The sequence below is a fragment of the Podarcis erhardii genome (assembly GCF_964252035.2).
Source record: "Podarcis erhardii genome assembly, chromosome: 17".
Taxonomy (NCBI): domain Eukaryota; kingdom Metazoa; phylum Chordata; class Lepidosauria; order Squamata; family Lacertidae; genus Podarcis; species Podarcis erhardii.
Genome location: NC_138515.1, coordinates 5,878,318 through 5,904,358, shown reverse-complemented (window position 1 = coordinate 5,904,358; position 26,041 = coordinate 5,878,318). Strand labels below are relative to the sequence as shown.

The window sequence follows — 26,041 nt, the reverse complement described above, 5'->3', positions numbered from 1 at the left end:
AACCTTGTAATTGGATATATGTGAAAGATAATATGTATAAAAATGTGAAAACTAATAAAACTTTACTATTTTTTTTAAAAAAGAAACTGTGTGGGACAATGGCTGGTGAAATCTGAGTGGTCAGAGGTTGGGATGTCAGTGCTCTGCAGAATTCCTTGCCTCACCTCACCAGCAAACTCAGAATAAAACATGCAAAATAGTTTACAAACGCAAAATAAATTACTTAAAACAAAACATTTGCCAGATTTGTCCAGGCTGCAAATTGTCTCCCCCTGCCCCCCGTTTAATATATTTTTTTAAGCAGACAGTATGCACAGGGCTGGACAATCATCCGCCTCTTCCGATCACAATATGCTGCTCCTGTGGGCAGGAAACCAGCCTCTGAAAAGCAACAATTGCTGGAGACATTTCAAGCCACGCTTAGTCATTAGCCACGCTTTTGGCCCACATCCATTTCTGAAGAAACCAAAGTTTGGACTCTGGTAACACAGCTGAAATTCATTTCTCGAAAAGAAAACGGAGCCACAGAAACGAGGTGACGGAAGGGGCACAGTCGGCTGGATACCCTCTAGGATGAGCACCAACCAGAGATTCCATATGGTTCATATTCTTGCCAGCCTCAGCTGAGCAAGGGCTTGGGAACAGGGCCAGAACCTTTGCAAAACCACATTCTGAACAACTTTTCGAGTGCCACCCAGACCAGCTTTGCTCTCGATGGAAAGCTTCTGGGACACAGAGAACAGCTTGGCTCTTACTGGTGGCATCGTGAGGGGGTCAATGACCAGCCACTTCTCCGTCGTCGTCTCCAGTTGCTGGGAGGTCAGCGGCTCTCTCAGACGCACAATGACTTCCAACTTGCCCCCTGTGGGCCGCCGACCATCCAAGAGCTAGGCAGAGAAAAGATAAAGAGAGAGATGTCCCAATTAGTGTGAAGCCACAACGCTCGGAACTTCTCCCCGCCAGCACCAAATGCGTCCCGCTCATGGTTCACACTTGTCAATCTGTGCGGCAGAACGGTGCAGCCTGTTCCTTTTGGCCCTCAGGGTGCTGAGGGAGGAGCTGGCATCTCTGTCTTTTCGACTACGTGGCAGATGGCAAACCAAAGCCTGGAGAAACTGCTCTCTCAAGTTCCACAGGGAGACTGGCTGAGCAGGCAGCGAAGGCTAGCTCAGAGGTCTAATCCAGGCCACTCATTTAGTCACAATCATATAGAGGTGAACATGGAGTTACAGTGAGGGAAAAAAGTATCCCCTGCTAAATTTGCCTGTTTGTTCTCTGACGAAGAAATGACCAGTCCATAATTTTAATGGTAGGTTTACTGTAGCTGTGAGAGACAGAATAACAACAGGAAAACCCCCAGAAACCCAGAAGACAAAAAGTCAGAGATTGATGTGGGGTTTTCCTATTGTTATTCTGTCTCTCACAGCTACAATAAACCTACCATTAAAATTATGGACTGGTCATTTCTTCGTCAGAGAACAAACAGGCAAATTTAGCAGGGGATCAAATACTTTCCCCCCTAACTTTAAACAACAACAACAACATTTAGATAGTTCAACATTCCTGAAGTCCTCCACTTCTGAAAACTGCAATTGGGCCTTGAAATGTTTTTGAGGTGATGGGTTTTTGGTGGATGTGTGGATACCTCCATTAGCAGCTAATTGCATTGGTAGTGTGAATGTCAATTCCTCAGGTGGAATGTTTTTAGCAGTTATCATCTCAGGAAAATCTTCAAAATGGGACCTTATCCAAAAGCCTGCTTGCTGTCAGCTGCTTAGAGCATTCTTCAAATGCAATATTTTTGTTTGTGCTATATGGGTTTTTGGGGTTTTTTTTGTAATCCTCGTTGAAATGTTCAGTTGGCAATCCTCATGATAGCATGTTTACTTTGTTCCAATCTTATTCTCATTAATAAACTGTTGTCACAGTCCTTTTAGCACTTTTAATGGCCGTTATATAGAACTGTGGTCTTGCATGTGATTTCACATTTAACTTCAGTACAGAAGGCGGCAAAGTGGAGCCACTCCTGATGCCCTGCTGCAACAGGGATGCTGAAATGGGTGCTCCCCAAGACATGCTGAGCCCAAGGCCTTGAAAGGCAGTGACATTTCTTCCAGCAAGCATCACAAAGGCATGGTCTGTGGTGAAAGCAAAAGTCTGATTTCACTCTAGCCACTCTCAGTTCTGCTAGAGCAGGGGTCAGCAACCTTTTTCAGCAGGGGGCCAGTCCACTGTCCCTCAGATCTTGGGGGGGGGACTATATATTTTTTTGGGGGGAATGAACAGATTCCTGTGCCCCACAAATTACCCAGAGATGCATTTTAAGTAAAAGGACACATTCTACTCATGTAAAAACATGCTGATTCCTGGACCATCCGAGGGCCGAATTTAGAAGGCGATTGGGCTGGATCTGGCCCCTGGGCCTTAGTTTGCCTACCCATGTGCTAGAGGGCTTGGTTTTACATGCCCATCATGCCTGAGAAGAAAGGGAAGGATTCAGGCTTACCTCCAGAATCTCCCGAAGCTCGCAAGCTGTCTCCAGTGCATCCAACTTCAATTGTGCAGTTCCAACTACACGGTCAGTTTTGAACAGCCCTCTGGAGAGAAAATGGAAGTATTAGACTGAAGACCTTATTCAGAGAGTCACAAATTTCATTCTGGTCTTACTTGCTCCCTTTCAATAAAACTAACACTTGGCCTTTTCAAAATAACCATACCACAAGAACTGCTGCAAGGTTACAGTAAAACTACTCATAGCTTGGATGCCTCTTTTCAGCTTAGTAACAACAACAACAACAATTTATTATTTATACCCCACCCATCTGACTGGGCTTCCCCAGCCACTCTGGGCGGCTTCCAAAAAAATATTAAAATACTGTGATACATCAAACATTAAAAGCTTCCCTAAACAGGGCTGCCTTCAGATGTCTTCTAAAAGTTTGGTAATTATTTTTCTCTTTGACATCTGGTGGGAGGGCGTTCCACAAGGCGGGTGCCACTACCGAGAAGGCCCTCTGCCTGGTTCCCTGTAACTTGACTTCTCGCAGTGAGGGAACAACCAGAAGGCCCTCAATGCTGGATCTCAGTGTCTGGGCAGAACGATGGGGGTGGCTTTCAGTACATGTGGATCTGAGCTGTACGTTGCCCACCTGTCTTGCCTGTGTGTGTCAATGAGCCAACCTGAGTTTCTTCCTCCCATAACAAACATTTCCCAATCTCACATCCTGGGTTTTCTACTAATGTACTGCCACCACCACATTATAGAAGTGAGACGTGGAAGATGTACCTTGTGTGGAATGAAAGCCACCTTGTCTCAATTGTTTTATCACTCTTTTGATAGCACTCTGAAGCCTGTTTCAGTTAGTGCCTCCTTGACCGCTAAATATCCTTCCAGTCTCCTCCATATTTTTTGTGCTTCTGCCAATAGCCCTGAAAGAATGTGCAATCTCAGCACATTCACGGACACTAAGAACCAAACGACACATTACAAGAAACACCCTGAAATACACAACTGGGACTTGCCATTTTACTTTCTTAAGAAAAAAATCATGACCACCATGTTAGGGAGGGAGGTGTATTCCTTTCCCCCTCATGCTTCCCCACCAAAAATCCCCACCTCAAGCTACTTGCTTCCGAAGGTGTTATTTGACAGGACAATTCCAGAAGGAAGCACAGTGGTTATCCCAACAATATACTATTCTTCTGTGCTTCCTGCATTGCATATTAAAAATACGTATGTCAGGTTTAAATAAAAGCTCAGCGATTTCATGGCAGAGTTGTAAACGCTCATATTAAAGCTCTCAGGCCACTCAGACATGCAGCTTCCATGTTGAAGGTGGCCCACTTCCAGTCAGTTTGACCACAGCAGGAAGGTCCCTACGGGTTTCTGCCAGTAACAGTCAAACCTCCATTTTGCTCACCCTTTATGGACGACTTCAAACTTGATGCCTTTTGTCTGGATGGCCCTCTTCAGCCCACGGTGCCCCCGATTAATAAACAGCTTGAACTTCTCTTGGAATTCTGCCAGAGGGAGATACCAAATGGGAAGGTTACTGGGCGTCAGGTGAGAGCCAAGAGCAATCATCACTGAAAGGAACAGCCTTACATTGCTGGAGGGACTGGGGTCCCTGCAGTTTGCTTCAAGTCCCCCCCCAAAAAAAGCTTGGGAGGGCTCAAATCCAACTCCTGAGCATTTACACAGTTGTTGTGCCCCATTGATATGCCACTGTTCACCCCATCACAAACACCCTAGGTAAAAAAGATAAAAGGTAAAGGAACCATGACGGTTAAGTCCAGTCAAAGGTGACTATGGGGTGCAGTGCTCATCTTGTTTTCAGGCCGAGGGGGCCGGCGTTTGTCCACAGACAGTTTTCTGGGTCATTTGACCAGCACCACTAAACCACTTCTGGTGTAATGAAACACCGTGACGGAAACCAGAGTGCACGGAAACACCGTTTACCTTCCCGCTGCAGCGGTACAGTGGTGCCTCGCAAGACGAAAAGAATCCGTTCCGCGAGTCTCTTCGTCTTGCGAAGCAACCCTATTAGCGGCTTAGCGCTATTAGCGGCTTAGTGGCTATTAGCGGCTTAGAAAAGGGGGGGGGAGCGAAAATAAATTGCAAGACTCGCAAGACGTTTTCATCTTGCGAAGCAAGCCCATAGGAAAATTCGTCTTGCGAAGCACCTCGAAAAACGGAAAACCCTTTTGTCTAGCGGGTTTTTCGTCTTGCGAGGCATTCGTCTTGCGGGGCACCACTGTACCTATTTATCTACTTGCACTGGCGTGCTTTTGAACTGTTAGGTTGGCAGGAGCTGGGACAGAGCAACAGGAGCTCACCCCAGATTTGAGGCAACAGCCTTCTGATTGACAAGCGCAAGAGGCTCAGTGGTTTAGACCACAGTGCCATCCGCGTCCCTATGCAAGCACTCTATGCACTGGTAAAAGCAAATCGTGGCAGGATCAGGTTGTACAACATTGGCCATAGTGATGTTTCAGCACAACAGCAAACCTCTCCATTTGCTTCTTGGTTCGCCAGAAGCACTTACACTGAGACAGCCAAAGACTGTGCAGTTCTGATGCTGCCACTATTCCTTGCCATCAGATACCCTAAGATGTCAGTCAGCAGATTCTGTAGGAGGGAGGGAGGCGGGGAAAACCTGGCAGCTATCCTCATGCTTTTTCCAGCTTCCCTCAAATCATGCTCGCTGTTGCCAAGAAGGAAGTCTGTGCCACAATATACTCCACCAGACACCTTTCCCTTCAAACAGCAAGTTGCTGTCATATTCACAGAAGCAACTTGCATATAAGGACTGAGAATATTCTCCACTAGAATCCAGGAGCCAATACTTCTGGAAACCAGCAGTAGCCCAATGGAGCAAAAGGACCAACAATTTTCCAAAGCCGCCTCTGATGATGCAGGCCTGCTACTAACAAGTCTTGCGGTATCTCTGGCTGCTGAGCCGTTAAAAGCCCTGTTCTTCAGCTGGTAGCCTGTAGCAGAGTTTCAGACTGCCAAGCTTCTGTGGCGACAAGAGAAGTCTGTCCTCACCTGCTCTCCTCCCTGTAATTGTTTCCTTTGCTGTCCCCAGTAAAAGCCTGGCAAGGACATTTACTTCCAATACCGCACAGCTAGATCAGTGCTTGGGACAAGGGAGGGCCTCAGAAATCAGGCCGGTGATGAGGGTCTGCCATACCCAGACACAGAACTAAGGGACCAGCCCAGTATACCAGTGCTTCGTAGCTCTGTCCAATATCTGACCTGCAGCATCTCCCTCTAGCCCAGGTGTGGGGCTGTCCCTGTGACTAAGGGCTAGACCATATGCAGCACTGTATAGGTCACCTGGAAGCCAACCCATTAAAAAAATATAATAGTATGCAAGTGTAGGGCAGGTTTAACTCTTCCCTCCCCAGCCACGATCCTGATATTCAAACCCCCCCCCCCCCGTCCTCCATTTGCCTTTCTGAAGCTAATGGCGGAGAGAATTTTATTAGGATAGGGCTGCCATACATGTGGCGTTTTGTCCTGGATCTTAGTCAAGTCAATTGTAAAAGTGGGGCGGGGGTTGTTGTTAAAAAAGAAAAGAAGAAAAGAAGAAAAGCAGAAAAGCTCAACAATTTTTGGGGGTCTTCCTCAAAAAAAAGAAAAGGATTGCAGTAGGGGAGAGAATGGCTGAACCTCCCCTCCCTTTCATGTTGCAGTCCCCCCACAACACACACAGCTTCTAATACATTGGTTACCTGGGTAGCCGAACGGTTTGGCTCCCAAACAAATCGGCTCCTAAATGCCACAAATCCAGAAGTAAGTGTTCTGGTTTGCGAATGTTTTTTGGAAGCCAAATGTCTGATGCGACTTCTGACTGAGTGCAGGAAGCTCCTGCAGCCAATCGGAAGCCACGCCTTGGTTTTCGAACAGATTAAGTTTGACAACCAAGGTACTACTGTATTAATTTTACTTACAAGAAACACAATACTAATGGGCTTCCTGGTGATGTGCTCAGTACTGTATATGCTTTGGCCCTGAAGCTGTGAGGTGCTCCCCCCCCCTTCTTTCTAGCATGGCCTAAAGCTCACAAACATAAATTTACCAGGAGAGTTGGAATTCTTGATCACGTTGGTCTTGTCTTTCTGCGCTTCCTCCTGCAAATACAGAAATGTGAAAAGAAGCAGTAAGAACTAGGCGCCTGCCAGAGAAGTGATTCGGAGCATTTCAAAGCAGACCCCACCACCGTCCTCAAAGCAGCTTCACGCATCAGGCTTTTTCTACACCTGCATTACATGCAGCAGGCTATTGAAAAGGCAGTTTTAAATTGTTAGTCATACCTCGGGATAAATATGCTTGAGGATAAGTATTTTTGGGTTGCACTCCGCGGCGACCCGGAAGTAATGGAGCGCGTTACTTCCGGATTTCGCCACTCGCGCATACGCAGATGGTCAAAATGAAGTCATACGCATGCGCAGAAGCGGTGAAATGCGACCCGCGCAGTTGCGTCTTACATTCTGTTCAGTATGCAAACAGGGCTCCGGAACGGATCCCGTTCACATCCCGAGGTACCACTGTATTGTTATTTTTCTTTTTATTAAAATACCACCCCATACCCATAGATATCAGAGCGGTTCACAACATAAATATACAAATCCAGGGGGGAATGATCATTGGCTGCTTCCCACAAGGTAATGAAAAGTGAACATATGACTCACCGCATTGGGATAGGGGAATTCAAAGCGGACAAAGGCATCCAGGTCATTAGGAGACATGCCTGAAGAAGGGAAAAACGAGAGTCAGGAAACCTTTTAGGTAAAAATCTCAAAGCTAAAGGACAACGAGGAGCGGCTGCTCTCAGAAGGCTCCACATGGAAATTGGCTCAAATCCAGCCTTTTAGTCTTTCTCCCCTGACAGGTGGGAAGGTGGGGATTTCATGGAATGGGTCAAGAGAAAAGGGAGATGAAAGGAGAGAAAAAGTGCCCTCCCCAATGCACACACACACCTGTTTTGGGGGTTGGAAGTACAGTGGTACCTTGGTTCTCAAACAACTTGGAACCCGAACACTGGAAGCAAGTGTCCTGGTTTGTGAACTTTTTTCAGAAGTCGAACATGCTCTGATTTGAGTGCCACACTTCCGTTTTGAGTGTTACGCCGAGGTTTTTGCTACTTATTTTGTGTTTTTGTGGCTCTTTTTATGTATGTGTGACTGTGTGGAACCCAGTTCAGCTCCTGACTGATGGATTGTGTGACTGCAATACATTGTTTATTGCTTTCATTTTATGGATTAATGTTCCTGTTAAACTGCTGTTTTAAGGGTTGTTTTTAAAAGTCTGGAACGGATTAATCCATTTTACATTACTTTCTATGGGAAAGTGCGCCTTAGTTTTGGAACGGACTTCTGGAGCAGATTAAGTTTGAGAACCAAGGTACCACTGTACTCAAGAAGCACACAAGATCCCTTCCCTGGCACCCTAGCTGAACACACGACTTAGGAAGGTGGTTGCAGAAGTGGTGGGGGCTGTGTGTTCTACACAGCCAGCTTCCCAGCTGACACAGAAATGACCAGGAAGCGGGGGGGGGGGGGAGAGAGAGAATGCAAGCTATTCAAACAGGTTATTCTGATGCCCTGTCTCAGCCAACCACACATCCTGTCTGCTTCACACAGCAGCAGCAAATCCTTGATCTCTCTATAAATTTTTCTCTCCCCTTCCTCTCCTACACAGGCTCTTTGCTACTCCACTAACCAGATTTCTTCCAGTCTTCTCTTCCCAGATAGGCTCTTTTCCAAGCAGCAAATACCTAAATCACTTTTAAAAACCTTTTAACATCACACAATAATTTGCTCTGGGGCATGCCTGCGGGGGCTTGGCTTGTAAATCAATAATAACAACAGGATACTCTTTCTGGCAGTGTTTCTGATGGCTACTGAAATTACAAGCAGGCAGGAGAGCCAAGCTAGCAGGATCCAATCACTTTTTATGGGTTTTACTGTCATGTTATTATTGCTTTGATTCTGTTAGCTGCCCTTGAGTTTCCATTAGGAAAGAAAGGCAGGGGATAGACTGAATGAAGAAATGAATAAAATGAGGAGGAGGAGCAGGACAATGATAGAGATACAGTCCTTTGTTCAAGATGCCACTCTGCAATGCTATTTTCAAAAGCCACGTTTCTTCCTCCACGGATAGGACAGTGTAATAGTGATTGGGATTAGCTCTGCTCACTTAGACAGTGGCTTCTGCCTTCCTCAATAACACACATGGGACCCAAACATATAAAATCATAGAAAAAACAAAGAGGAATAAAAATTCTTTAGCATTCTACAGAACAAACAGATACAGCTGGGGAGCCTGTGGGCCTCTAAATATTGTTGGACTCCAACTTCCATTAACCCCAGTCAACAGGGAATGATGGGCATTGTAGTCCAGCCATAACACCCATGAGATAGGTGCAGCAATGTTAAGAGGACTCGGTTTTGCACTAGGACAGGGCACAAAGAAATGAACTGGAGAGGGCAGGTCAGCCCTTTTGCACATTTCAGGGGAGGGGAGAATTCTTAATTTTGAGAATAAATGTTAGAATCGTCTTGCTGCATCAGGCTCAGCTATCCCTCTAGCCCAGTGTTTTCGCTCCAGTAAGGCCCAGTCAGATCCTGCTAGGAAATTCATAAGCAGGGCATTAAAGACAGCCCCCCCCCCATTGTTTGTTGTCCCCTTCATCTGGTAAACAGAAACCATTTGCTGCTCTGAACAAAAAAAGTCCCACTGGCATAATACTTTGCATAACTAGTTGGGGGACATAAAAAAAGAGAAAGGGAAACATCGCATCCCTTCTGCCAACACAAACAATTGTCAATGACTTTGGGAACTCTTCATCATACTTGTTCTAGCAGGCACCTAACTTTCCTCTGCCCGCCCCGCCTCCTCCCAGTTTGGCTTTAGACCAGAGAAAGGGGACCTTCGAACCTCCCAATGTTGCTGAACTTCAGCTCCCAGCCAGCTTGACCAATGGTCAGGGGTGAAGGGAGCAGCAGCTCAGCAATATCTGGGGAGTCATAGGCTCCCCCATCCCAACTGCTTTGTTCAACTTCAAGTAATGGTGGCAACAGGCATAGCAACTCCTACCCCCAAATTACGTTGTCAGAAACGGAAGCAGTTTCCTGCATTACCTGGAGGAGCTGGCAGGTTGATTCCTTTCACGACAGAAAGAACCATGTCGTTGCTGTTCAATTCTGGGAAAATCCTGCGAGGGGGGGAAGGAGAGGGCCAGCTTCAACTGAGGTGCTTTCAGGGAACAGGCCAGGATCTCACCATCACCAAACAAAGCGTCCGACTTCACCCACCTATTCCTACCACTCCAAAAAGAACACTCTGAAAGGCTTCACGTCTCTCTCTCTCTCTCTCTCTCTCTCTCTCTCACACACACACACACACACACACACACACATATAAACATACATGCTCTGGGCAAGAGCTGAGGTTTGAAACAGGTCAAGGCCCTTTAATAAATCTTGGTTTGGTCTATGTGGGATTTTTTTAAAAATCCTCCTTTATTGTTGTGGCTCTGAGAGAACCTACTCCTGCAAACGAAAAGCCTGATCAATGGCTAGGGACTCAGCTACATGCATAAGAGAGCCAGTGTGGTATAGTGGTTAAGAGCGATAGACTTGTAATCTGGGGAACCGGGTTCCCTTCCCCGCTCCTCCACATGCAGCTGCTGGGTGACCTTGGGCCAGTCACACTTCTTTGAAGTCTCTCAGCCTCACTCACCTCACAGAGTGTTTGTTGTGGGGGAGGAAGGGAAAGGAGAATGATAGCCACTTTGAGACTCCTTTGAGTAGTGATAAAGCGGGATATCAAACCCAAACTCTTCCTAAACATAAATCGCTTTATATGCGTTATAACATTGTAACACCAGATGGCGCTGTGGAGTCCCGCCTTTCACCAATGGGATTTCCCTGTATGAAATTTACAACACATGTAACTGAATTGCATATTTGATGTGTCTAGATCTGGCCTAGGAAGGAGAGCCCCGAAAGCATTTGGCATCTAGCATTTGGGGCAAACTGCAAAGCAATGGCCCACATACTTGACCACACTGAAAGTCCGCTGCTCATAGTGATATTTGGGCAGTGGAAACCCCTTGGCATGGGCTTGCTTTAAGATCTCCATGTTCTTTTTGCAGTCTTCAGCCATCTTCTCAAATCTGGAGAGGGGCAGATCAAAACCGTCAACTTAGTTTACAGGGTGATTCATGGAGTTCAAATAAGTTTTCTTAGCACTTTGTAGATAACTTTGAGCCATAAAAGAAGAGCTATGAGAACTTTGTTAAGCATGAAGAAATAGTTGGAGTAGAAGATGTGTTGGAAAGCTTCAGCCAATGAGAATTCAGATAAAGCTGGGATCTTGGTTAAGCAACAGCCCAAAGAATTCAGCACAAGAGAGTTAACTTGGATGCTAGCAAACAGAAGCAGTATTTTCAGAAAACAGCCAAAACTGGAAGCCCTCCAACCGTAACTGACTGGCAGCACACACAGATGTCTGGGAACAAGCGATGTTTTGAGAACAGGGTCAGAAAAATAGAACATTCCATGCAGAACAGCTAGCTTTGCACTAGAGTGCTGGTTATGGATTTCATTAGGCAGTAGCAAAAACAAATTGCGCCATGAACTGAGCAACGTAGCAATGAGCAAAAATGTCACACTATAAAAGTGATGTGTGGAAATGGACTTTAAGAGGAGCAGTATGTGGCAGACATTCTATATTCCCTGAAGGAAGAAACACATGTAACCTTAAATATAAATCATGAAAGCTTGTTCTACTTGTGACCTTTATTCCCCCCCCCCTCAATGCACTCCCATCACTTGCTTTGGGAATCCTTTTGCTTGTTTTAAAATGCAAATGAACCTATTCAGTGACTTGCCTCAGCCCAGCTGCAGAACAGACGATGCAGAAGATACAGGGAACCAGGCAGAGGGCCTTCTCGGTAGTGGCACCCATCCTGTGGAACGCCCTCCCACCAGATGTCAAAGAGAAAAACAACTACCAGACTTTTAGAAGACACCTGAAGGCAGCCCTGTTTAGGGAAGCTTTTAATATTTGACCGACTATTGCATTTTAATATTTTGTTAGAAGCCATCCAGAGTGGCTGGGGAAACCCAGCCAGCTGGGCAGGGTATAAATAAATTATTACTATTACTAATACTATTATTATTATTATTACTATTATCATCATCATCATCATCACGATCATCATCATCATCATCATCATCATCATCTAAGGAGCATCTGCTGTGAAGAGGGCGTTCCTGGCCAACACAGGCCACAGATTTAGCAGAGAGAGCAGAAGAAGGGAAGGGTATTGCTCAGTTGACATCACACTTACTTGGTAGTTTCTGCAATGTTTCCTAAATGGGTGAACTGCTTGGAGAAACTCATGCACATCTGGAACAAAAAAGAAAGGAAAAGGAGGGAGTCACATCAGGAGCAGGCAGGCACGATCCTGGCTCCCTCCCATGGGTCATGCACCTTTGCAGTCAAATGCCTTAAATTCCACTCCTTAATAAGCAAGTTCCAGCCCTTATATGGCCAGAATATGCAGACTATCTTCTCAAGGAACCCAGAAGCCACTTGCATCTTTCTTAATGTAGCCCATCCATTGCTCATCATTTACTTAATACTCGGGTAGCTACAGGAAGTCCATACGGGGCCACACCAACAGTCCCTTCTGATGTATATATTCAAACACACACATACACATACACACACACCACTTATATGTAAATAGGAGAGAGATGCAAGCAAGAATTACAGCTGCTGCCATTATGTCAGGTTTGCCCCCTCCCTCCCTTGCTGGATCAGACCTACAGTGGTACCTTGGGTTAAGAACTTAATTCGTTCCGGAGGTCCGTTCTTAACCTGAAACTGTTCTTAACCTGAAGCACCACTTTAGCTAATGGGGCCTCCCACTGCTGCCATGCCACTGGAGCACGATTTCTGTTCTCATCATGAAGCAAAGTTCTTAAACCAAGGTACTATTTCTGGGTTAGCACAGTCTGTAACCTGAAGCGTCTGTAACCTGAGGTACCACTGTATTAGCGTCCGTCTAATCCAATATCCTGTTTCCAACTATGCTCCACCAACCAAATGTTTCCAGGAAGCCCACCAGAATGGCATGAAGGCCACAGCCCTCCCACCTTATTTCGCTCCCAGGAAACGGCAGGTGTAACAAGTGTGATGATTTCAATAAGAATGATCGACTGCCATCCTAGTATGCCTTGTCTCACATCTGGTGGGGCTTCCAGGAAAAGGAGGAAGAAACCTTTCTAGTTTAAAAAGATAGCCCTGCTCTCCCCGATTCCTTACTAATCTCCTCCAAAAGAGGCTGCAACATCCCTTAAAGCTTGCCTGTGCCCCACTTACCTCATGCTGCTGCCTCATAATTTTCACAAGCTCCATGTACTGGGCAGCCGTTTCTGGGGAGATGTTGGCTCCACGACGCTGCCCAAGTGTGAAGTCCTCCTTGTTCACAGGGGCTTGAGGCACCTGAAGGGGGAAAGTGGGTATTTGGGGGTGGGGGAAGTTAGTACCAGAATGAACCACTCCGAAAAGGGCTGTGTCACCTCCATGCACAAAACACAAATCAGCACAGAGTGATCCTCTGCCTGTCAAACAGACCGGGGTTTCCCACAAAGGGAGCTCCCAATCCAAAACTGTGTGGATCTATAAACTGGCCTGAAATGGGAGGCTTGCCTGCTGCCATCATTATACAGTGGTACCTCGGGTTAAGAACTTAATTCGTTCTGGAGGTCCGTTCTTAACCTGAAACTATTCTTAACCTGAGGTACCACTTTAGCTAATGGGGCCTCCCGCTGCCACCGCGCGATTTCTGTTCTCATCCTGAAGCAAAGTTCTTAACCCGAGGTACTATTTCTGGGTTAGCAGAGTCTGTAACCTGAAGTGTCTGTAACCTGAAGTGTCTGTAACCTAAGGTACCACTGTGTATATTTCAGCAAAAGGCAAAAAAACTTTCCTCTATAACCAAGCCTTAGGCTTTTAACTAACTGGCCTTCTAGACGTGGGTGGGGTGTTTTTAATGTATCTCTTTTCCCTCTTGGTTTTAATATAACTATGTGGGGTTTATTGTGTTTGGTTGATTGCAAGTTGCTTCAGGTTCCCTTGGGTAAGATAAAGGAACTATCAAATTTAATTAATTAATTAATTAACAATGAAGTGTCCCATGCCAAGCTTAACTGGCCCTCATTCAGCAACTAAGTCAAATGGGAAGACCGAAAAATTATTTTCCCCCACACCAGTGGGTTCAAGAAGGGGCATTAGAGCAGGTTTTCCCTGGACACAGACCAAACTGTCAGTCATAATGTAGCATAAAACAGAACAAAAGACCAGGCCTGCTGGATCAGACCAAGGGTCCATCTAGTAAATTTTCTGACTGGTATGATGCCTCTGGGAAAATCCTAAGCAGTGCATGAAGGCAACAGTCCGCCCACCCCCTTGCTATTTCCCCAGGATGATGTACTCAAGAGGTATACTCCCTCTGAACACAAATATTAGATATGATAGCTAAACAGAACCACCTATTTTCCACATATTTGTCAAATCCCATTACGCTCAGAATACAGACACTGAGGAATGCAAAAGATTGAAAGCATCAGGGCAAGATTTTTGTTCCAGCGCTCCACAGATGAGACCAGATTTATTTTTATTTTTAAAAATATGTCTCTCTGGCTCAGAACTCAGGTTCCAGAACTGGGACATAGTGACTGAAAAACAACATTCATGTACTTCATGAGCTTTGATCTGTTTTCTAACACAACTCTTTGAAAGCACTTCAAGACATTTCCCAACCAGAGAGAAAGAGAGAATATGATTGCCTTTGTTATGTCAACCGGGAGCCCACTCTGCGATGCTTCAATCATGGGGTCCAGACCCTTGGCTTGACGCAAGAACATCTTGGCTCCCTCAATGTCATTCTGCTGCTTTGCTCTGAGAGCTGCCTGCATCAGCTGCTTCTTCCGGGTTTCCAGAAAAGTCAGCTGCTGTTGAGCTGCAGGGAGAAGGGAGACCCATCAGGCATGCTTCAAAGTCTCTTCTAAACAGACAATAAGGAGGTCTCAAATGGGCAAGGGTGCAAATCTTATTTCAGTACACTAACATATGTCTGTGCATAAGCAAAACAGTCACTTTTTACAAGTGCCATGCTGGTAACATGAAAAGCATGTTTGCTCAGGAGACAGCAATAAATGCAGAGCCTATAATGAGTCTAGGCAGCCTTAGAAATAATAATTTTAAAAAACCCAGCCATTATCTTATCTCCAAGAGCAGCCAATAATGAATGCTACATTGCACCAGTTAAGAAATGGTTGTTCTCCTGTTGGGTTGGATTCCAAAATAGCAAAAAAAGAGGAGCTGTTTGCTTCCATTAGAGAAAGTTTGGGGCTGCTGCAGAGAAAACAGTCCAAGGACAGAGCCCAAGCTTCTCAATCTGATGTTAGGTGGTCACTGCAAAGTCCTACCCACATGGTAGTGACTTTTGGGCTGTAGAATTCAGGGGAAAGTGGAGATTGGGAAAAACAAAGTACCTCAATCAAAGAGGCACCAATCAGCCCAGGGATTGTTGCATAAATCAGGAACGTGGAACGTGCCACCAACATAGATTCTGTTGTTGTCTGACCTGCAATCTGGACCAAGAGGAATCAATGTCGCCCAAGAAGCTTGAATGCCTCATACTGGAAAAAAACCCTCACACTGCTAATTTGAAAACACTCTGTCTGAAGAGTGACCAAATCACTTGTAAACTGTGGCTTAGTTTAGATGTCAAGAGCTCCTGTACAGACCAAATTGCCAAGGCAGAGAAGCTCCCAATGCTTAAAGTGTTTGTGTATCTAGGATGAGTGTATCTACAACATGAGTAATTTTATTCATAAAACACTACCCTGTCATTCAGTACTTGTGGTAAAAGGTAAAGGGACCCCTGACCATTAGGTCCAGTCGTGGCCGACTCTGGGGTTGCGGCGCTCATCTCGCTTTATTGGCTGAGGGAGACGGCGTACAGCTTCCGGGTCATGTGGCCAGCATGACTAAGCCGCTTCTGGTGAACCAGAGCAGCACAGGGAAACGCCGTTTACCTTCCCACTGGAGTGGTACCTATTTATCTACTTGCACTTTATCTACTTGCACTACTTGCACTTCCGGTCGGCGCCAGCGTTTGATGGCGGTCCTAGCCTCGAGCTCCGAGGCAGGACTGCTCCGTAAGTTCGGGTCTTACCCGCTACGGCAAGCGGGGGACCCCTAAAATCACAGGCGCTGAAGCCTGTGAGCAAGGAGATTCGGTGGGCACCTTTGCGCCCCCCCGGCATCGTGAAAGAGCCTTTTTAAAGGCTCCGGAGCGGCATCGGGGTGAGCGCGGTGCTGAGGATCGCTACCCAGCTTACGGAGTGAAGCCGCGTCGCCATTAACGGAGAGCGCCGATTCCTTTCTGAAACTAAAGATTGGCAACAACAATACCCGTGAGTAAGAACGCAAAATTAAAAACGGGACTTAAAAATCTAGAAGATTTGGCTGAAAACGGGAAGGCAAAAATTAAGGAAGTCAGCCTCCCGGATCTGCATGATTAACGGAGCAATGAAAGACTGAGCTGTGATTAAACGGACTTTCCTTTTAACTCTTATTAAACCAGACATCGAAAGGATCTCCCCCCTGTAGTGCAGGAGAAGGGGGGGAGGAAACAGAATTAATTTAACCTGCAAAAGAAAGGGATAAGGAATAAAAAACCTCTGCTGCTGACACTTCTGGTCAGGCTGCCGGAGCAGCGATCGCCTGAAAAAGGAACTGTCAAGTGAGCTGTCAAAAGACAGTGGTTACAAAATAAGACTTATTTGAAACATATTAACGGGACTTTGGTGGATTACAATTTTAACAGTAAAGTGCTACAAATTAAAGACTCTTAGTGGGACTTTTGCCTTTGGACTTTCTGTTTCTTTGTTGTGGGTGCCTTTGGATGGTTACAATTGCCTCCTCTAGAGGGCTTCAGTTGTATTACGGTGTATCCAGCGGGATTTTCCACTTGCAACTTTCCTGTGTGAATGACCTTGAGTTATGAGCAACCCGCCAGAAGAAATTTCAACAAGAAGTAAAACAAAGCAGGCTCAAAAACAAGCTCAAAAAAGAGGTTCTTTATCAGGAGCAGCAGCTGCACAAGAAAAAATAACAGCAGCATCAATGGAGTCAATGACACAGGCTCTGCTCAAAATAAATCAGTCATTAGAAGTACTCACCAAGCAATCTGCAGAACTTACTAAACAGTCTACAGAGAACTCTAAGAAACTGACGGAGCTGACAACAAGACTAGACCTGAACACAACAACAATCTCATCTAATACAGATTCTATAAACCGTTTGGTTCAAGAGTCTACGGAAACAAGGAGAATAGCTGAGAGTGCTAGGTCTACTGCCGAAGAAACCAAAGGAAAGTTTGCGCCTATTGCAAAAAAAGTACACGAACATGATACAGCATTAGCCCTACTAGAACTGGAAAGGAAAAGCAAGAACCTGAAATTAAGACTGGTTCCAGAAGAGGAAGAGGACAAGCTTGGGGAATTCCTCACAGATAAATTTCAAGATTTTTGGAATGATGAGTTAGATGGAGAAGAAGATGAATTTGTGATAACCTCAGCCTTTCGGATTGGCAGGAAGCAAGGGAAGAAGCCAAGAGACTGTTTAATTACCTTGGGATCAAAGGAACAAAGAGACAAAATACTGAACCTACATTTCCAGAAGGCCTTGGTCATTAAAAATTCTCAGATCCAGATTTTCAAGGATATTCCTAAATACTTTTTGGAGGTTAGATCTCAATTTAAAGAATTAGTTGATCTACTTAAACAGAATAATATCCCATTCAGGTGGGAATTTCCACAAGGGTTGTCCTTTAACTTTAAAGGGAAGAAAATTAAAATAAAAACAAACCAGGATAAAGAACTCTTTTTGGAAAGAAATCAAGAGGATCTTCAGAAAGGAACTGTTAGTGAGGGGGAAGTACCGGACATTTCAAATCTATCATTTGGACTGAACCGAGCACCGACCGAGGAGGAACAACAACTTGGTGCAGTCGGTGGAAGAGCTACCCAGTAACAAAAATGTCTCTGCAACTCTTCAGCTGGAATTGTAATGGTTTGAACCACCCTCGAAAAAGGGGTCAAGTATTCCATCTATTAAAGAAGGAACATCTAGATGTAATCTGTCTACAAGAAACTCACATTGCCAGGACACATAGAAAACTTTTAACAAATAAGAGATTAGGACAAGAATTTATTTCATCAGATAGAGTTAAGAAAAGAGGAGTTGTGATCTATGTCAAGGAAAAATTTGAACCAAAACTGATCTTTAAGGATGACCAAGGAAGATACCTGGCAGTGGAAATTCAAATTCATGGAGAAAAGATTTTGATTGTTGGAGTATATGCACCAAATGAGGGGAAGGCTGAATTCTTCAAGAAGTTGCATGAGACTTTAATGGACTTTTTGGACTTTAAAATTATAATGATGGGTGATATGAATGGAGTTGTCTCCACAAACATGGACAAGGCCCAAAGACAAATAATATCTAATGATGGAAGACTACCAAAGACATTCTTTGAACTGACTGACACTATGGACCTGATTGACATTTGGAGAACTAGGAACCCTCTGGAAAGGGAGGGGACCTTCTTCTCTGAAGCAAAAATGACATGGACTAGAATTGATCAAATATGGACTTCTAGTAATCTGGCATCAAAAGTTAAAAAAATAGAAATCTGCCCAAAGACCTGTTCTGACCACAATGCTGTCAAGATGGAAATGAAACTGACAACAGCTGGAACCTTTAGATGGAGAATGAATGACACTCTCTTTGGAGATGAAGAAATTTGTAAAAAGGCTCAAAAGACACTTAAAGACTACTTCGAGATTAACCTGAGATCAGACACTGAAAAAAGAGTTATTTGGGACGCAAGTAAAGCCGTGATGCGTGGCTTCCTAATACAACAGAATTCAATAAAGAGGAAAAAACAGAATGAGAAGAAAGAGAAAATTTGGAATCTAATAAAAGAAGGGGAGAAGAAATTGAGATCTAAGCCTAAATCTCAAGAGATATTAAGAGAAATAAAATTCTATCAAACACAATACATGGAATTGATGAATCAGGAAATAGAATGGAAAATTAAACAAATGAGACAAAAGACTTTTGAGTCCGCAGATAAATGTGGGAAGCTACTGTCTTGGCAATTGAAAAAGAGGCAAAAATTGAATACAGTGACATCACTCGAAGTAGATGGGAAGTCTATTAATAAACCAAATGAGATAAGTAATTGTTTTCAAAGTTTCTTCAAGAAATTATACAGACAAGGGCCAAAAAACGAACAGGAGATAGAAGAATTTATTGGAAAATACGGCTTACCAAAAATCTCTGAAAATAATAGAAGGAGTTTAAATGAGAAAATTACAGATCAAGAAATAGAGAGCGCCATTCAGGATATGCAGCTGGGAAAATCACCAGGACCAGATGGACTAACTGCGAGATACTATAAAGCACTGAAGGATTGGTTAATACAACCATTGAAAGAAGTTTGCAATCAAATTTTGGAAGGGAAAAAGGCTCCCGAATCGTGGAAGGAAGCATTCATCTCACTTATACCGAAGACAGAAACTGAGAAACATCAAGTTAAGAATTACCGCCCTATATCACTTTTGAATGTGGATTATAAAATTTTTGCAGACATTTTAGCAAAAAGATTCAAAAAAGTTTTGTTAGAGGAGATTCACAGGGACCAAACTGGCTTTCTACCAGGCAGGCAATTGTCAGACAATGTGAGGAATATTATAGACATTTTAGAACTTCTGGAAACTGACATAAATAGAAAAGCTGTTTTGATTTTTGTGGATGCAGAGAAAGCCTTTGACAACATTTGTTGGAGCTTTATGAAGAGGAATCTCCAAGGGATGGGGGTAGGCAAAAACTTTGAAAATGGTATAAGTGCAATTTACTCTGAGCAAAAGGCCAAACTAATTGTAAATGGTATGGTTATGGACGAAATTCCAATAGAGAAAGGGACACGACAGGGATGCCCAATTTCCCCTCTATTGTTTATATCGGTACTGGAGGTTTTCCTAAATATGATTAGAAGAGACCAGCTGGTTAAAGGTATACAGGTCGGAACTAAACATTATAAGTTAAGAGCATTTGCAGATGATCTAGTCTTGACATTACAACAGCCAGAAACCAGTACAAAAAGAGTTTTGGAACTTATTGAAATATTTGGTCAGGTAGCAGGTTTTAAATTAAATAAACATAAGACAAAGGTGTTGGAAAAAAATCTCACGGTGGGGGAAAAAGATAGTTTTCAAAGAGAAACTGGTTTGGAAATTACTAAAAAGGTAAAATATCTGGGGGTGAATTTAACATCTAAGAATGTGAACCTATTTAAAGACAATTATGAGAAATGCTGGGCCGAAGTGAAGAAAGATTTCGATATATGGTCAAGATTGAGACTTTCCTTGTTAGGCCGAATTGCTGTTATCAAGATGAATGTATTGCCGAGATTGTTGTTTCTGTTCCAGACATTGCAAATTTTAGATAAGATGGACTGTTTCAAGAAGTGGCAGAAAGATATATCTAAATTTGTCTGGCAGGGCAAAAAACCCAGAATAAAATTTAAGATTTTGACTGATGCAAAGGATAGAGGGGGCTTTGCCCTGCCGGACTTAAAACTTTATTATGAAGCAGCGGCTTTTTGCTGGCTGAAACCATGGCTACTTCTTGAGAATACAGACATTCTGGACCTGGAAGGTTATGATAATAGTTTTGGTTGGCATGCATATTTATGGTATGACAAGGTAAAGGTACATAGAAATTTTAAAAACCATATTGTTAGGAAAGCATTGTATAATGTATGGAATCGATATAAAGATTTGTTTGAAAGTAAAACCCCCAGGTGGTTGTCACCAATGGAAGCCAAGGCGGTAAAAAGACTGAACATGGATACAGAGTGGCCAAAATATTGTGAAATTATAGAATATGATGGTGAAAAGTTGAAACTACAGAGTTTTGAGAAATTGAAACCTAAAGTTCGAGATTGGTTACATTATTTCCAGATCAATGAAACTTTTAAGCAGGACAGAAAACTAGGATTTCAGAAGGAGAGGTCAAAGTTAGAAACAGAATTGCTAGAACCCAATACCAAGAATTTGTCTAGAATGTATAATCTGCTGCTAAAATGGAATACACAGGATGAAACGGTTAAATCAGCCATGATTAAGTGGGCACAGGATATTGGTCATGATATTATGTTTGCTGACTGGGAGCAGTTATGGACCACAGGTATTAAATTTACGGCATGCAGTGCCCTGAAAGAGAACATAATGAAAATGATCTATAGGTGGTACATGACTCCAGTCAAGCTTGCAAAGATATATCATTTGCCCAATAACAATTGTTGGAAGTGCAATGAATGTGAAGGAACTTTTTATCACCTTTGGTGGACCTGCCCAAAGATTAAGGCCTACTGGGAAATGATCTATAATGAAATTAAGAAAATCCTTAAGTGGACATTTGTAAAGAAACCGGAGGCTTTTCTCCTGGGCATGGTCGGCCAATTGGTACCAAAGAAAGATAGGACCTTTTTTATGTATGCAACAACAGCAGCAAGAATCCTTTTGGCGAAGTATTGGAAGACTAAAGAATTACCTACTCTGGAAGAATGGCAGACCAAGGTGACTGAATTTATGGGATTGGCAGAGATGACCGGCAGAATTCGTGACCAGAAGAAAGAGACAGTGGAGGAGGACTGGAAAAAATTTAAAATCTATCTTAAAAATTGTTGTAAAATTTCGGAATGTTAAGATGTCAAGGGATTGGATACAAAGAATTACAGCTATAAATTGAAATTTATAAAATAGAATTTTTTTAAAGAGAATTTAATATAAAAATGGGATGAAGAATTGCTAAAAATTTTTAAAATTTGGATGCAGGGAAGGGGAGGTTTGGGGAAGTCGTGTTATGTTTATTTGTTTTTTGTTTATGTTGTAAAATCAATAAAAATTATTTAAAAAAAAAAAAAATATTTATCTACTTGCACTTTGATGTGCTTTCGAACTGCTAGGTTTGCAGGAACAGGGACCGAGCAACAGGAGCTCACACCGTTGCGGGGATTTGAACCGCTGACCTTTTGATCAGCAAGTCCTAGGCTCTGTGGTTTAACCCACAGTGCCACCCGCGTCCCCAGTACTTGTGGTACTTTACAATAAAAAGCGAAAAGGGACACCACAGAATCTAAACATTTTCCCCAACAGCCTAGACACCACCACACAGATAAAATCAAGCTTCTCTGAAAAATTGTCTCCTGTCACTGATATTCAGGCTGGTACATGAATTTACTTATTTTCCTCTTCCCTCATTGCCTCTCTTCTGTTTCGTACCAAGTCTCCTCACATCATAAGCCACTATTTTATATTATAAACCATGCTTATATTATGAATGAAAGGTAAACCAATAAATAAAAGTGGGGTTACCTTTTGTGTTGACCTTTGAGGCACTTTTACCTGCCCCCGTTGCCTTTGGAGCTGGAGGGGCCACTCGTGAGCCTGGCTGCGATGGCAGCTTAGGCTGCGGTGAGCTGGATGGTTTGGATGATGCAGGCTGGTTTAGGTGGTCAGGCTGAAAAAACAAGAGAGGAGATGCATCTCCGAAAACATTCCTTGGTGCAACAAAGGACCAACCTGACCCACAGGGAATCACATGGGATATCAAGGCAGTTGGAGAAGTCCAAACTCTGTACATGACATAGCATTCAATCTTAAAACCTTGACCGCATGACCAGCACTTAAAAGTACAGTGGTGCCTCGCAAGACGAAATTAATCCATTCCGCGAGTCTCTTCGTCTTGCGGTTTTTTCGTCTTGCGAAGCACGGCTATTAGTGGTTTAGCGGCTATTAGCGGCTATTAACGGCTTAGCGGCTTTAAGAAAAAGGAAACAAACTCGCAAGAACTCGCAAGACATTTCGTCTTGCGAAGCAAGCCCATAGGGAAATTCGTCTTGCGGAACGACTCAAAAAACGGAAAACTCTTTCGTCTAGCAAGTTTTTCGTCTTGCGAGGCATTCGTCTTGCGGGGCACCACTGTAATGCTGTTGCCAGTACAGCCCCCCCCCACCTTTTTAAATTTTATTTAAATTTTATTTATTTACAACATAAATCCACCACAACTCAAATAAACAAATCCTCCAACATTAGACATAAACATAGCATAAAATATAACAAAGAACAAAACAAAAGACTTCCTTTATCCTGTACATGGCCTCCTTGTTTACTTCTTATGAACTGTTTCCTTTATGAGTTGTTATTACGATTATTCAAATTATGACTTATAAAACAAACAAACCACAAAGTCTCCTGCACACATTAATCGAAACAAGTCCAGATGTGTATTTTAGGGCACTGTTTTGTAAAGTATTCTTTACATTTTCCCCATTCTTTTTGAAATTCTTGTCTGGGGAGTCCCCTAATTGCCTCTGTTAATCTATCCAATTCAATATGGTTTAATAATTTATCCTGCCATTCCTTTTTTGTTGGCATGAATTCTTTTTTCCAATTTTTGGCAATTAAGGTCCTTGCCGCACCTGTGGCACAGAGGAATATTTTCTGATCCTCTCTTTCAACAGCTCCCCTGGAGGTGGTGTGATGTTGGGTGGTGGGGTATTCTAGTTTAACCTATGACCAAAGCATACAAGTTTGAATGCTTCCCTACAACTTCATTCAGGACTTTGACTAGCACGCAGCCCAACCTTTTTTGCTTCCTCAGCATCTTCATCCTCCTCATTGGCTAGTTTCATGGCTGTTTCGAGGATCCCCACAAAGCTTTGATCTCCTGAAGATTCCATTCCTTGGATTGGAGGGAACCCTGCCAAAGATGACACAATGACTGATCAGAAGGCGAAAGTTACTGCTAAATGGGCATGCTTGCTGGGGTTGATGGGAGATGTAATTCAGCAACATCTGGAGGGCCAAAAGCTCCCCACACCTTCTCAGTCTCATAACTTGCCTATTTATCCCACACATCCATAGCCTGGACATGGATCTATGACACCCAGAAGTGTGCGTGTAAGCAAAGAATTTGGTCTTGAGTGAAGAAGTCAGCTTCATCGGGATCTGAGACCAGTTCTTTAAAAATTAAACACATTTCCAGGCCGTGGCTGTAAAGATACAGCTTGAAACTGAGGGCAATGTCTGACTGGCAGAATCCGAGACAAGGGAGAAGAGTTGGTGGAAGAAGACTGGAAGAAATTTAAAATCTATCTACAGAAACACTGTAAAATTATTGAATGTTAATGACGTTGGAATGAAACGAAGTGGTTCTAGTAATAAGGTAAAACAAGAATATGCAAGAGTGGATTGATATTAGATGAAAATTTGAAGTTATAATATGTGAGGTTAAATAATTAAGGGTAAACTAAGTGGGTATGAATTTGCTGAACAAATTTTTAAATGGAATACAAAAAAGGGAGGTGTGAGGAAGTCATGAAAACAAGTAAATGAGTGGTAAGATATCAGAAAGAGGGATTTTTATTTTTATTTTTTTATTTTTATGTTTAATTTTGGTTTTTGTATTTTTGTATTGTATCTTTTTTTTACTGTTTTGTAACCCTTTTCTTGTTAAAAATTTAATAAATATTATTACAAAAAAAAGAAACTGAGGGCAATGTCTACTGAAATATCTAAAGCCAGGAGGAAACAAGATTTCAAGTAGCCAAAGATTTCACAGCCCCACTGTTCCTTGCTCCCTTTCTACAAGTAACAGAAATGCAAGCACATTTGTTCAAGCCAATGTGTAGTAAAGAAATCAGAGTTTGTAGTTATTCCACAGGAGTCAATGTGGAGGCACACTGTATTTATAACTTCTTTCCAACTACCTCTCAAAGCAGCCTATGCAAAATCCATCAATGAAATATTAAAGACAACTGGGCATGTTGACGACAGTCCCTTCAATGTACATCAGGCTTCCTCAACCTTGGCTCTCCAGATGTTTTGAGATAACATCATCCCATCATCCCTGACCACTGGTCCTGCTAGCTAGGGATCATGGGAGTCGTAAGCCAAAAACATCTGGAGGGCCAAGGTTGAGGAAGCCTGATGTACATTGGTCAGGCTGAGTTTTTTTGCTGGATACCCCCCTTTCCCTTCTTTATGGAGTTTCAGCTTTCAGCAAAGCAAACACAATGCTAAAAACCCTGACCCTAATTGGGATAATGTGAAATAGGTGCCACTCACTTCAATGCGCTTTCCTTCCAAATAATTTTGCTTAGGGCTGCCACCTTCATCTGCAATCTTATCGATTGCCAGCTGAGCCCTTTGTCTCATTCTGGAGGGCACAAACTTTGCAGTTAGAAGCATAGGGAGGAATTCAACACAGCACTAAGCGGATAGCTCCATCAGCGCAAGCATTTCTTGCTTCCCTGATGGAATGATCTGACCTCCCCTCTTTCTACATGCTGTACTGGGGGTTTTCCCAACTCCCCAGAGCCAACTTGGGGGGGAAGCAGGGAGTGCATGAGTTGGGGTGGGAGCCCTCTTGTGCTAGCAGAAGTTGTGATGTGGGCATCTATTGGCTTCTTATAATGCCCAAGATCTCCCTGTGTGATGGAAGCTTAAGGTGGAAACCAAGAAGAAAACTCAGAAGAGCCATCTATTTAGATCAGGCATAGCCAAACTTAGCCCTCCAGCTGTTTTGGGACTACAATTCCCATCATCCCTGACCACTGCTAGAGATGATGGGAGTTGTAGTCCCAAAACATCTGGAGGGCCATGTTTGGCCACACCTGATTTAGATGGAGTTACTTAGAGTGTGGCACTGTGGGTAAAACCTCAGTGCCTAGGAGTTGCCAATCGCATGGTTGGCGGTTCGAATCCCTGCGGCGGGGTGAGCTCCCGTCTTTCGGTCCCACCTCCTGCCCACCTAGCAGTTCGAAAGCACCCCCAAGTGCAAGTAGATAAATAGGTACCGCTTTATAGCGGGAAGGTAAACGGTGTTTCCGTGTGCTGCGCTGGTGCTGGCTCGCCAGAGCAGCTTCGTCACGCTGGCCACGTGACCCGGAAATGTCTCCGGACAGCGCTGGCCCCTGGCCTCTTAAGTGAGATGGGCGCACAACCCTAGAGTCGGACACGACTGGCCTGTACGGGCAGGGGTACCTTTACCTTTTTTTTTACTTAGGGGTAACCTCACATGATGTTGCCACAAGAGGGCAGCATTTGCCAGATGCATCCTTGCCTCCCCAACTACCAATAACAAGATTGCAAGTTACATACCTGGGGGAACAGGTAGGTCAGCAAACTCAACAGGTTTTCCTGCCTTGTGAGCTCTGATGGCCTCTTGATATTGCTGAAGAGGGAAACAAAAACAGAAGCTGAAATCCCTAATTTGGGAGCATGGTCTTTCTAGAAAAGGGTAAGTAAAGCTACTTTTCTTGGGATAGTTGCAGCAAAAAACAAGGTATGAGAGTATGCATATTTGCTTACTTAT

At 43.6% G+C, this 26,041-nt stretch overlaps 1 protein-coding gene across 1 annotated transcript in view; it reads right to left on the bottom strand.

The window, feature by feature from the left end:
• CC2D1A (coiled-coil and C2 domain containing 1A) overlaps positions 1-26,041 on the bottom strand; it is a 56,108-nt gene that overhangs the window by 10,775 nt on the left and 19,292 nt on the right. The window contains exons 12-24 of the mRNA XM_081845746.1: positions 25,828-25,900; positions 23,310-23,425; positions 22,039-22,183; positions 14,371-14,543; positions 12,902-13,024; positions 11,865-11,923; positions 10,569-10,685; positions 9,649-9,722; positions 7,198-7,256; positions 6,585-6,636; positions 3,921-4,020; positions 2,507-2,597; positions 756-887 (exon numbers count right to left, since the gene is read on the bottom strand). Coding sequence (XP_081701872.1) covers positions 756-887; positions 2,507-2,597; positions 3,921-4,020; positions 6,585-6,636; positions 7,198-7,256; positions 9,649-9,722; positions 10,569-10,685; positions 11,865-11,923; positions 12,902-13,024; positions 14,371-14,543; positions 22,039-22,183; positions 23,310-23,425; positions 25,828-25,900 — 1,314 coding nt within the window. The remainder of the gene's footprint in view (positions 1-755; positions 888-2,506; positions 2,598-3,920; positions 4,021-6,584; positions 6,637-7,197; positions 7,257-9,648; positions 9,723-10,568; positions 10,686-11,864; positions 11,924-12,901; positions 13,025-14,370; positions 14,544-22,038; positions 22,184-23,309; positions 23,426-25,827; positions 25,901-26,041) is intronic.